At 35.2% G+C, this 14110-nt stretch overlaps 1 protein-coding gene across 6 annotated transcripts in view; it reads right to left on the reverse strand.

The window, feature by feature from the left end:
- Positions 1-14110, reverse strand: part of LOC111158910 (adaptor related protein complex 3 sigma 1 subunit) — a 75304-nt gene that overhangs the window by 41943 nt on the left and 19251 nt on the right. For 5 of the 6 annotated variants that reach the window (XM_022521236.1, XM_022521237.1, XM_022521240.1 and 2 more), the window contains exons 2-3: positions 8875-8966; positions 5264-5375 (exon numbers count right to left, since the gene is read on the reverse strand). The exons of the other annotated variant lie outside the window; for it this stretch is intronic. In XM_022521236.1, coding sequence (XP_022376944.1) covers positions 5264-5375; positions 8875-8966 — 204 coding nt within the window. The remainder of the gene's footprint in view (positions 1-5263; positions 5376-8874; positions 8967-14110) is intronic. 6 annotated transcript variants of the gene reach the window in all.

The following is a 14110-nucleotide window of genomic DNA, read 5'->3' on the forward strand; positions in this document are numbered from 1 at the left end:
CTCTGACAACTACCCACGTAATTCTCTTCTGAGATATAACAATTATGCTATCGTAACAATTAAGATGACCCACAACATCAAAAAATAATCAAAGATGATGGCTTAAATCCCAGGATACAAACATAAAATACGGCCAATTCGTCTCTAGGAAAATACACATTTGTTTTAGTCTTTCTTCAATGAAATCTTTCTCTTCAATACAGAGGGCATTTTAAACAGATTGTTTTTCTTTTTTTCCTCCTGTAACATTAGCAGCTAGCTCAGAAAAATACAGTGTTTTGGAATGTAGTGTGAATGCCCACCACTCCCTTCAGCTGTGGATAACCGAGAGAGAAACTGAAAGCAGTTTCATATTAAAAATCATTTTCTAAAAAACACATAGTTTTTATGAAATAATAGTGCAATGAATTAACTACTACTTTCTGGGATAAATCAATAAGTGTGTTAATGAACAAAGATAAATGGATACAATATAGGGTTCTGATAAACCCTGTCACTAATCCATACTTAAAGGTTTGCTTTTCTTTCTTCATTAGAAAAGCCTTTGGGAAAACAAAACACAACTTAGCAGTGGTTCTCAAGGAGGCCCCAGGAAGAGAGTATCTATCCATGGGATCGTGAGGCATATTCATCTCAAACTCAAAATTTCTTTGATGTCTGCCCTTACAGGTTTAAACAGTATAAAAATTTCTCTTCTACCACATAATACACACATTCACCTTTTTACACACACACACACACACACACACACACACACACACATACATACATATATATTTATCTTAATGGTATTATTTTCTCACCACCAATTAAACAATGGAAAACAGCAAGAATGTCTGCTATGATTACTTTGTGGTTTCTTTTTTTTTTTTTTTAATTTTTAAAAATTTATTCATGGGGTTCGTGTATGTAGATATCTAGTCCTGTGACTCTGTTTTAGGAAAGTTTTAATAATTAAGGACTCAGAAGTACCTGAATAAAGATCCAGCTTTTTGTAAAGAATTTCTCCCTTTTTTATTTTTTTTAATTTTTTTCATTTGTTTTTTAAATTTAAATTCATCAATTAACATAGACTGTATTATTGGTTTCAGAAGTAGAGGTCAGTGATTCATCAGTCTTATGTAACACCCATTGCTCATTATATCATGTGCCCTCCTTAATGGGTATCACCCAGTGACCCTATCTCCGCACCTTCCTCCCCTCCAGCAATTCTCAGTTTGTTTCCTATGATTAAGAGTCTCTTATGGTTTGTCTCCCTCTCTGGTTTTGTCTTGTTTCATTTTTCCCTTCTTTTCCCTATGATACTCTGTTTTTTTCTTAATTTCCACATGTCAGTGAAATCATATGATAATTGTCCTTCTCTGACTTATCCCACTTAGCCTAATACCCTCTAGTTCCATCCACATCGTTGCAAATGGCCAGATTTCATTTTTGATGGCTGAGTAAAATTCGTGTGTGTGTGTGTGTGTGTGTGTGTGTACCACATCTTCTTTATCTAGTTATACTTTGTGGTTTCACGTAGCTCAGGTACCTACCTCTTTCTCAAAACCTAGGTTAAGAATTATAGATTGAGAATATTCTGGCATATTAATAGCTCCATTTATCACTTGTCATCTTTTTTCATTTCATTTTTTTCATTGTCTTTTTTTTTTTTCATTTCTAGCCACTTTTACTATTTCTATGCTTTGGTACTCAGAATTACTCCCAAAGTTTTGTGCTTTGGTTAATTACTCATTTACTCCATCACACTAACTACATCTCAAAGCATGCCCCCTTCTTGCTGATTTCAAAACCATGAAACTTGTTTGGTACAAAAAATTTCCTTTTTATGTGCAGCTTTCTCCAATCTGCTACAATATGCCTACACCATGTGCCTGTTTTTGCCCTGTCTGGGGTCAAGAAAGCGGAAAAAAAAAACAAGCACACAGCATTCCCTCATGATAATCTTAACCCAATATAATCACTTGTAGCAGTTACATTTGCATATTGTGTCAGAATTAAATGTGTTCATTTCTTATGGAAATACCACAAACAGAAAGCAAGAAATCTCAACTGTATACAGAGCTTCCAGATTTTCTATGTACCTAGTGCTCAGATAAAATGTACCTAGTGCTCAGATAAAAACACAAAACAAAATATTACTAGCATGTAGCAACTGTATTTTGTTTTTCTAACTGACTCTCCTGTTTCTACGCAGTCTTTGGGTTTTGTTGTCAGTTGTTTACACAGACTGCTAAATATTAGGCACTAAATACATTGATTCAACAACTGTATGTTGAGGACCTACTACGTGCCAGTTTCCATTCTATGCCCTGGGGATAAACCAGTGAACAAAATAAAAAAAAACTGGCCCTCACTGAGCTTACATTCTTATTAAGGGAAAATGACAATGAACAAGACAAATTAAATCAAATATATAGTATGTTAGATGGTGATATGTACTAAGGAAAAGTACTAAAGTACTAAAAAGCAAGAGAGGAGTTAGAAAATGTGAGAGAGGGAAAATTTTTAGAAAGGACCAAAGAAAACCATATTGAAAGGTGACATCTGGGTCAAAACCTGAAAGAACGATGGAGCTAGAGAACGATGGGAATACCAAATCGAAGAATGATCTAGATACAAAGACCAACAAATACGAAGGCTCTGAGGGAGAAGAATGCCTGGTGTATTTGAGAAACAGCAGGGGACTCAGAGCTTGTGGGGCCTCATGGGTCATGTGTAAGGAAGTTGGCTTTTCCTTTGAGTGAGAGGGGAAGCCACTGATGAATTCAGAATGTGAGCTATGACCTATTTCAACAGTATCACTGGCTGTTTTACAAGGCAGAGATGAGAGGGGGAAAAAGGTAGTGGAAGGAGGGAGAACCGTCAGGAAACTGCTGTAATAACAGTCCAGGGGAAAGCTGGTGGTGGCTTGGACTAACATGGTTACGGCCATGCAGGGAGTAGTATGAGGTCAGATCCTGTGTCTCCTCTAGGCTGCTGAAGAAGAGATAAGAGAGACCACGACACTGAAATTAAGCAACTAAAGAGGTCCACGAAAACCCAGCAAGTACAGCATCCTAGAAGCCAGAGGAAAAAAGTATTTTCATGAAGAGATGAATAAAAAGTCTTAAAAAAAGGACTGATGAGAATCTTTGGATTCAGCAACAACAGAGCAGAAAACCTGAATCGAGTGTGTTTAAGAGCAAAGGGGAGAAGAAATATTTGAGACAAGTGTGCACAGACAACTTTTTAAAGGCATTTTAACATAAAGGATGGGAAAAAAATGAGCCAGAGGCTGGAGAGGGAAGTAAGGACAGGACTTCTCCTTTTAATGGGAGAACATAGAACAGCTAGAGGAATGACCAGAAAAGGAGGGGGAAAAGGATACAGAAGAAAGAGGGAGAAGTGTCAGAGCCACGAGGAAAAGACTAGCATGTAAATGGGTGATGTTCTCTTCTGCCAGCTTCTAATCTCTCATTGAAGAAGGAAGCAAGATGCTAGAAGCACCAGAGGTTTGAGAAAGGAAACATATCTCAGCTGTTGTCTAGGAGTCTGGGATGGAGATGGACCAGGAAAATAGGATTACTGGGTAGCACTAAGGACTCACTGAGTTTAGAGATCATAAATACAAGGTGAGACCTATAGTATGGTTACTTTTTTTTTCTTTAACTACATTTAGAAGTATGGGTACAAGGAAAGTGCTGAATATATACAAGACTATGATTACCATGACTAACGGTGGGATTTAGACGGGGTAAGGAAAGTAAGACATCAGGAGGACAAGGGAGAGTGAAAAAATGCTTTATTTAGAAGACTGACGGTCCCAACAGGCCCAGGAAATTAGCGGAGTAACAGAAATTGTGATACGAAAAGATAAGAGGTAGTAGACAGAAAGAAAACTGCAACTGAGACTATGGAGGGATGGCACTTTGGATAAAAACAAGGTCTGGAAATGAGTAGCAAGGTGGGGCAGAGGGCAAAAATTCAATGAAGAGGAATTCCGGGTCTGAAGACACCAAAGTACTGGAAGAATTATCCCCAGGAAAATGGAATAGTGAAATCACCACGAATTAGAACCCAAGTAGTACTGGAGTGAATGCCAGTGAACTAAGACCACAATCTGATAGGAGACAATTCCTCATCACTCTGACATTTCTGCACATAAGTGAGCACAGATAAAATGACTGCCATCATTGCAGACTTTCTCTGCAAGCAAGCTTATATAAATAAGCAAACAGCCCTGAAAAATAGAGAGTATCTCTCTTCAAAGCAAATGGCAGGTTTATCTACACCCATGGAAGATACACTCTTCCTCCAGGACATGAGCAGACATGATTTGTGTCCAATATAAAAGATTCTAGTTCCTCTCCTATAACTGAATTCACTGTGGGTACAGGTATCACCTGGCCCTCTTCAAGTCACACCCTTTGGTGACTGTGGAAATTGGGACCTGGGGTACCAGTGTAGTAAGCAAATGCTGTTACCATGTCTGCTGCTTGTGATATTCAGAATAAGTCCTTTGATTCCGACCCAGAAGTCTTCTGTCTTCTGCCAGCATCCATGACACTGTGGTAGTTAATGTACAAGTAACTTGCAAGGAAGGTAAATCTCAGACCTTTGAAAATTTTTGATAAAATCCCCAATGAATATGAGGTGGGGATGAAAGATTACTGAAACAGGGTGGGTAGAAGGTGTATAAGTTTAAACACAAGAAATAAAGTTTGGAGGCATTTTTGAAGAGAGAATGGTCTGGAAAAAGCAACGAGAAGCAAAGAAAACACCTCATGGCTCAGCACTACAAAGAAAGCAGGATAACCGCTACTACTTGAGACAGTTACAGGTAGTGTCAATAGGGAAGCCCAATTCAATTTAAAGCAAAAAAGTGAAGGCAATATTAATAAAGAGGCTGAAGATAAAGAGGAATTTGATTATGACTGACCCTGAGTTCCAGGGACATAATGGTAGATTTTCAGCAGGCAGGGAGGGGTGGGTTTGGGGATCAGATCTGGACACACACAGTAAGAGATCCATGAATCTGAGACTTCTTGCATGACTTACATGAACAGGAAGAAAGGGCATGATGAAATTTGCTGTGATTAGTCTTAATCAGATTAAAATTGCCAATGTGTTTCAGCATCCCTAGACCTTGTTTTACTCATCCAATCTCTACTATGGAACAAATTCTTTCTTACCAAACAGAACATCGTTTTAGAAAATTAAGAACATACAAGTTTTAAAATATATAAACGCCACAACTGTTATTAAGAGAGTGTTAACTTACTTGAATTAGATCTAAAATGCCAAGTTCACTTTCTGAAGAATCCACACAGAAGACAAAATATAATGTTGCATAATGTCTATAAATCAGTTTATTATCAGATCCTCCAATTAACCTAAACGACAAAACAAAAATTGGAACGTTATAGGAATAAAGTGAAACACATTTTCATTAGCTCAAACAAACTGGCAATTTGTTTAAAACCTTTTATAAGATGCTTGGGCATAGCATGTAAAGCTGTAGCATTCAAGTGAACTTAGAGACTTAGTGAAAGAACATGGCTGTTTTCTTCAGAGATAACAAAAGAAGCTGGTGCTTAGTATTAGTTCATACGTTCATTAAACTATCCACTGAGTACCTACCATTTGCCAGCTACTGATAGTGGATAAAGCAACAGTAAACAAATAAATAAGAAAACATGGTCAGAATAGAAGGTACTACATGGCGATTCCAAACAGGATGATTCTGTACTGATGGATCTGCTGCCCAAGATGAAATCTTAGGAATGACATTTAGGCTGAGAGCTAATGATAAGGAGTTAGCCATGAAAAAATTTAGAAGAGCATTTCAGGCAAAGGTGATAGCTAATAAAAAGTCATCAAGAACAAAATATGTATGTTCAAGGAAGAGAAAGAGGGTGCATGGACAAGAAAAGATTAGTTAACAAACAGAAGTAGGCAGGAACCAGGTCACAGGGCATTTTTAAATGCTTATTAGATTTAACTCCGTAAGTCACAGTAAGTTATACAGCTTACAGCTGACTATTAACTGGGGAGGAAAAAAAATAATAATATTACTTAAGTTTTAGAGAAATTTACCTTCAAAATCTCCTCCAAAAATACATTTTATTTTGAAATATAAATGCAAAAAACTTAGGTAAGAAATACTCAATTCTTTCATCAAACATTTTTATTTACACTGACTGGAATGTCAGCATTTTAAAAATAGTAATTTAGGACTCATTCCAAACACCTTATGTTTTTCTAGTTTAGCTATTTCATAGTTACATTTACAGTAATTAATTTACTTCTCAAAAGACCTTTAAACCTAATATAAAATAAAATCAAGGCCAAATGTAATCAAAGCTAAGGGAAGACTCAAACAAGACACAGGAAAATAGCATCTATTTCTTAACTCTGTAAAACTAACACTGAAGGGGCGCCTGGGTGGCTCAGAGGGTTAAAGCCTCTGCCTTCCACTCAGGTCATGATCCCAGGGTCTTGGGATCAAGACCCACATCGGGCTCTCTCCTTAGCAGGGAGCCTGCTTCCTCCTCTCTCTCTGCCTGCCTCTCTGCCTACTTATGATCTCTCTCTGTCAAATAAATAAATAAAATCTTTTAAAAAAAAACAAAAAACTAACACTGAATTCACAAGGCCAGAGAAACAACTTCTGTAAGTACCCACTTCTTTCATAGCTTCTTATAGCAAAAGTGGAAATGATTTTTGAAAAGAATTAAGAATGACTACTATGCTAGACATATTTCTAGAAAAGATATTCGATTAAAAATATGTATGTGCAATTTAAAGAATCTCTGAGATGATTTTTATAGGCTATGATGGCAACGGTTCCTGAGAAGACACAAAAAAGAATGCTCACAGCAGGATTCAGTTCATCCTGAGTCAGCAATTTAGTGATTATCTTAAACTTTTGTTCAGCTCTACCGTAAAAGAAGAGCAAACTATTGAGAACTATAAGTTTCAAAATGGCAATCCATGTCATTAAAAGAAAGCAAAGACTTAATACATAGCATGACAAGTACATACTTTGCCTTTTAAAATGTAATTTTATCTTCAAACTAGAGTTCAACACTGATAAATACTGATTCAAATTCTTGTATGGAAGGCAACATACCACATAAAACCACAGAATTTTAAAACCCCCCTTACTTTAAATATCTCATATTACGGGGGGGGGGGGGGGAAACCGAGGTACAAGAAGTGACCTGACCAAGAAAACCAGCTTTGTTGGTCACAAAACTAGGCCTGAATCAGCTGTGTAGCCTCATCTCTGATGCAATGTTTGCCTTCTGCTTTTTGTAAGCCTGGAAAAGAATGATCACAGACTTGAGCCCTGATTTCTAGATCACACAGTGCCCTGCCTGGGAAGAGCCAGGTTCTTGCATGACCATCACCTTCGGTGCCCTGTGCTGGGTGACAAGTCCCTGCGAGAGAATAAAATGCTGAGATGAAGAAAAGTGGTAATGGCAGAGACCACTCAACTCCTGCAGAAGTGTGGCAGACATAAAGCACAATTAAAATACGAAAAACACAAAGCAGGTACACCTGTCTCAACTATTAAACTGGGAGGTCTGGAGGCAATAGCAAAATTTATAAATTTTAAGTGTGTATGTATAGATTGAACCGCAGCATGATCTAACCCTTTAAGAAATGCAAGTAAACTTTCTATGTGATAACAGTGATGTATGGTCAAGTAAGAATGGATTTTCTATTATCCAACCTACTTTTCTTTTCTTTTCTTTTTTTTTTTTTAAAGATTTCATTCATTTACCTGACAGACAGAGATCACAAGTAGGCAGAGAGGCAGGCAGAGAGAGAGAGGAGGAAGCAGGCTCCCCACTGAGCAGAGAGTGCGATGCGGGGCTCGATCCCAGGACCCTGAGATCATGACCTGAGCCAAAGGCAGAGGCTTTAACCCAGAGACACCCAGGCGCCCCTCAACCTATTTTTCAAAATATATGTCATACACATTAAAATACAGAAAAGTATAGGTCTCTCTGCCTAATATATAATTTTTCATAATGGGGCTCGGCTGAGGTTTAGTTCTTGACTTGTCAATGAAGAAATATCTCATTAAGAAATTGATTATGTTAACATGAGCAGGAACATTTATAAAACTGCTTTCATGGAACCCACTAATTTAAAAGTATTTATTTATAATAGTTGGCAAGCTAATTATAACTAATTTTTATTTATTCTTTTTAAAAATAGTAAACTCTTTAGCTGAATTCTACCTATATGCAGATATTCCTATATATAGATACATATACATGCACACAGATATTTATTTGAAAAGCAGATTTCAGTCTGCTTATAATAAAAGAATTCATAAGTTGTTATGAACAGGTCTATTCATCCCAAGGAATACCCTCTAGTCATTAAAAAGAATGACATAGCTCTAAATGTGTTTATATGCAAAACTTCTAAAAATATTAAGTGAAAATGAGCAACATGCAAACCAGCATACCCAGTGTGATCCTGTAAATAAAATTTTTTTAAAGTTGTATCTTTATATGTTAGTCAGTGAAAAATTAATTTTCTAGAAGGATACACAAGAAAGTGAGAAAGATTAAAGTTAGGAAAGGGAGACTTGGTTTATAACTAATTTTACACGTCTCTGTAACGTTTGAATTTTTGCCACATGAATATAGTACATTTACATAAAATGCTTCTGTAACATTTTTTAAGGAAAAAAAAAAGACTACATATCTTTAAAAATTCTTTAAGTTAGATTTATAGCTAACATAGGTGATAATTAATCTCCTCATCCAATTAATCAAAATTAGGAAATTTTTACCATAACCAATAATTAAACAGTATATTTTTTAATCATATAGTCAAAGATTAGAAATGTCCATGAAATGCTTTACTTACAATCCTCCTTCTAGGAAATTACAAACATTTTCATCTCTCTTAGATACCAAATGGAATGTCTCCCTGATGATTTGCTGTTGTGTATCTTCACTCTGAGAAAGAATAATTTATATATGTTAGGATTAAATTTCTAGGTTTAACAGCATTTTAAGAATTTTAAAAGTAAAAGGCAGTATTATCTGTCAGGGAAATTAATCTATGAGGGAGGTCTTTGGAGAGCTAACCTACCACATCTCACAGAAACAAAACCCATCACTTTTCAATGTAAAAACAAAAAGCAAAAACAAAACAAAACCAATATTTTACAGTTTGTTACTACAATAAAACTAACACTTCTCAATTTCAAAATCCAGGAAGAAAAATATTAGACAGATGAATTAAAGACTACTAGTAAAAGGGACACTAGATAGTAACAACTCAAAGGCAACTGTTTTACAAATGAGTAACCTGAAACAGAGAGGTAAAGTTATAAATAATTCATGTAGCTAATCTATATTTTATTAGAAGGAAAATATAGAAGTTTAGAGCTTCCAATTAAGTTTAAATGCAAACTGAGATAAGTCCATCCATATTAGTCATATAAGCATAGCGTAAAACCTAAAGTTTGCTCAGTAAGTATTAAATTCCCCAAGCAATTCACATGCTAATAAAAAAGAGTCAGCTTCTCAAACACCTCAATAGAAAACTGGGCAAAATCACAAATAGGAATTTCACAGGAAAGGAAATATGATGGTCCATAAACAAATGAAAGACATGGAAGGCCTGGGGTGGCTCAGTTAGTTAAGCCTCTGACTCGGTTTTGGCTCAGGTTATGATCTCAGGGTCATGAGATGGAGCCCCACTTCAAGGTCCATGCTGAGCCTGGAGCCTGCTTAAGATTCTCTCACTTCTCCTGCTGTCCCTCCCCCACTTAAAAAAAAAAAAATGTTATCCCTCACTGGCAATGTAGTGAAATACAAATTAAAGTCACAATGAAATAACTCCACATGTATCACATTAGCAAAGCGTAAAAGTCTTACAATACCACATGTAGACAAAGATGTGGAGCCAAACTCATCCCACCAAGTGGGAGCGCAAATGGTATCAACACTTGAGAAAACACCTAAATATCTTCCAAAGTCCCAATACCAAATACCATCAAACTGGGGATTAGGATTTCAACATATGAATTGGGGGGGATAGGAAGACACCTCAGTCTATAGCAGGGGGAAAAAAGCAAGTCAACAAAATGACATGTAATCATTCAACAATATAAATTTCAAAAATATGTAAAAGTAATAAAATCTTTTAAAAAATATGTAAAAGTAAGTAGTATTTGATACACATATATGTAAAGAAAATAAAACTGTGAAGAATATCAAGGGAATGATTAGCAAATTTCAAAGTACTGATTTCATAGACTATATTCTCTAAGCACACTGCAATTAGATAAAAGAATAAATAATTAAAAGGACAGGTTTTTTAAAAATTTCAAACAGGCATTCAAATTGTTAAGAAGTAAAACTATCTGGGGACACCTGAGTGGCTCAGTGGGTTAAAGCCTCTGCCTTCGGCTCAGGTCATGGTCCCAGGGTGCTGGGATCGAGCCCCGCATCGGACTCTCTGCTCAGCAGGGAGCCTGCTTCCCTTCCTCTCTCTCTGCCTGCCTCTGCCTGCTTGTGATCTCTGTCTGTCAAATAAATAAAATCTTTAAAAAACAAAAACAAAAACAAAAAAAACTTTAAAAAAAAGAAGTAAAACTATCTGTATTCACAGATGGCATCTATGACAGATTGATCATATACCCAAAAAAGTCTAAAGAATCCAGAAAAAAACTGTTAAAGCTAATAAACAAATCTACCAAAGTTCAAGATACAAAATCAACACTCAAAAATCTGCTGTATTTCTATACACTACCAATGAACAATCCAAAGGGAGATCTAGTCACAGATGTTGCAGAGATTTAATAGATAATAAGTTAATATGATGAACATAATAAGCATAATATGTAATAAGTAAGTTTAAAATCCCAAGATGAAGTGGGGTGCCTGGGTGGCTCAGAGGGTTAAAGCTTCTGCCTTCGGCTCAGGTCATGATCCCAGGGTCCCAGGATCAAGCCCCACATCGGGCTCTCTGTGTAGCAGGGAGCCCGCTTCCTCCTCTCTCTCTCTCTTTGCCTGCCTCTCTGCCTACTTGTGATCTCTGTCTGTCAAATAAATAAATAAAGTCTTTAAAAAAAAAAAAATCCAAGATGAAGTGGCAAATTCCTTAAAAAAATTAATAAAATGGTCCCAAGGAGAAAAAGAAAAACTTTAATAATCCTATTATCATAAAGAGGATAAACAATAATTTTAAATCTCTCTACCAAAAATAAATCAAGCCCTGATGGCTTTAACACCAAGCATGACCAATGATTCAAGAAACAGATCATTCTAATCTTACACAACTCTTCCAAAGCACAGATAAAGAATTAACATCCTCAATTCATTTTATGAAGCTAACATTGACACAAAATCAAACAAGGAATGTATGAGAAATGAACACTGCAGACCAATCTCACCAAAAAGCATACATACAAAAATTAATATTTAAAAAAATTAATACATCATGACCCAAATGGGTTTATTCTAGTAATGTCTGGTTGATTTATTATTAGTAAACAGATTGATGTAATTCTCTACATTAACAGATTGAGGGAGAAAACATAGGTCACTTCAACAGATGCGGAAAAGGCATCTGATAAAATTGAACATCAATTCTTGAATTTAAAAAAAAGCTCTTGGCAAATTTAAAAAAAGAGAACTTCCTCTAATTAAGACTATCCAAAAAATACCTTTTGCAAACATATGCACAAACAAAGTGTTTAAGCACTCTCTTCCTTTAAGATCAGAAACAAGACAGGCTAACTGATAATGGTTTTCCTATTCAGTGCCATATCAGCCGTCATCAGTATAAGAAAAACAAGAAAAAGAAATAAAAGATAAAAGAATTTGAAAGAAATAAAACTGTCATTCACAGACCACAAGATTTTTCACATAGAAAATCTAATATAATTTACACAAAAGTGTTAAAATTAAAAGCTATAACAAGACAGAGTCAGCACACAAAACTGTTGCAATTCCAAACTTCTCCAACTGTCAGATGGAAGATATAATTTTAAAAAGATACCGCATACAATACCATCAAAAAACATGCAGTGCCTAGGAATAAGTCAAACAAAAACATGCAAGACTTCTGTGGAGAAAATACAAAATTCTACTGAAAAAAATTATAGAAGAGCTCAGTAAATGGAAAAATGTAGTGATTATAGCCTGAACGACTCAACAGTATGAAGATTCTCAATCTTCCCAAAATGCTCCAAAGGATCAAGGTAATTCTAACCAAAATCCCAACAGAGAGAGAAAAACTTAATAACCTGAATCTGATTCCAAAACATATCTATTAAATCAGAAGAAAAGAATGACAAGACACTCTCGAGTAGACTATAAGCCTGTTTGAGCAAGTAAGAAATATGATAAAGCCACAGTAATTAAGATAACATGATACTGATGCAGAAATAGGGAAACTGACTAATGGAACTGAACCATAAACACACTCACACAAATATAAGTTAATTAAATTTAAAACACTGAATAGGCATTATAGAACAGTAGAGAAAGAAAGGACACTTCCATGAATGGTGCCGGAATAAAAATTGTTGTTTTCATTTTATTACAATGAACTTAGACCTCTGATATTATACTAAAAAATCACTCCCAGATTAGTTAAAAATGAATGTCAATGGTCAAATTATAAAGCTTTAAAAGTATAATAAGAAAAATCTTTATGACCTTGTAATAGTGCTAGACTCTTAAATAAGACACAAAATAAAGCTAACCATAAAGAAAATGACAGACAAATTTGATCATATCAAAAGCAAGCATTCCTAATGCTCAAAAGACTCCAGAAAAAGAAAGGGGAGCCACAATCACCAAGAATATAGTTGCAGTACATAAAAACTGGCAAAGGAATAATACCCAGCATATATAAAAAACGCTCAGAAGACATCAGTAAGAAAAAGATAAAATCTCAAAATAAAAATGACTTGGCAAAAGAGACCTTAAGAAATCATCAAGAAAAGGAAATTGTAATGGTAAATAAACTATGAAAGACTTCAACTTCATACAGGAGAAAAAGAAAAATCAAAAAAGGAAAAAAACCCTACTAGGTAACAACTATAATAACAACATTAAGTACCCATACTATCAATGAAGATATATAAATATGTCTAATAATATCAAGTATTGGCAAGAATACAGAGCAACAAAGCACCCATACTATAAGAACTGAAACTGGTACAACCACTTCTGGAAACAGACCAGCATCACCCAGTAACATGAATATACCGAAGGACAAAGGCATTCATTCAACTCCTAGTTACACACTAAAGAAATTCAAAAAGATGTTTACAAGAATGCTTATAGCAGCACTAAAGTTCGTAATTTAAAAAAAAAATTACAATGTAAAATGTCCATCAATGTAAAATGTATAAATAAACTGTGTTATATTCTTGCATGGAATATCACACAGCAATGAAAATGAATGACTATAACTATATAAAACACCAGTAACAATCTAAGAAATGTTGAATTTTTCTTAAATCAAGTCACAGAAGAATATCAATACTATGACTTTACTTTTTAAAAGTTCAAAAATAAGTTTCTTACCCAGAATTCTTACCCAGAATACTGTAAAATTAAACAGTGAACTGCTTGAAGACAAAAACGTAGTAAAACAAAAATGAAAATGGTTTTTAAAAATTCAACGTGGTGGTTATCTCTTAAATACACAGAGGAAAGGATACAAGATGAGAGGTGCAGAAAGACTTCAAGGGTACTGTTAATTTTTGTTTGAAAGGGGATAGTGAACATTTAGCAATTAAAGTATTAGTTCCTATATCTTGCAGATATTCAATATATACATTTATTTTTCATCTATTCAATATTTCATAAAAATATGCAAAAGAGTGAGGGAGGAAGAAAGAAAAAGCACTGTATAAGAAGGCTGCCCTCTTCCTTTCTTAGGTTTGCTTGATCATCTATCTCAGCCACCTCCTTCCAGTCTTCATTTAGAAATAAACAATATCCCTTGGATGACCTTACTTCCTCTTGCGGTTTCGACCATGCTATCTCCCTCATCTTTCATTCTCCTATATCCCTAGTGCTTAACAGAAGTCTATCTTCTTTTCTGAACTGGTGACAGATATTTTCAGCTTACA

Source organism: Enhydra lutris, unplaced genomic scaffold (genome assembly GCF_002288905.1).
Source record: "Enhydra lutris kenyoni isolate GAN:26980312 unplaced genomic scaffold, ASM228890v2 scaffoldscaffold64, whole genome shotgun sequence".
In the NCBI taxonomy this organism is placed as follows: domain Eukaryota; kingdom Metazoa; phylum Chordata; class Mammalia; order Carnivora; family Mustelidae; genus Enhydra; species Enhydra lutris.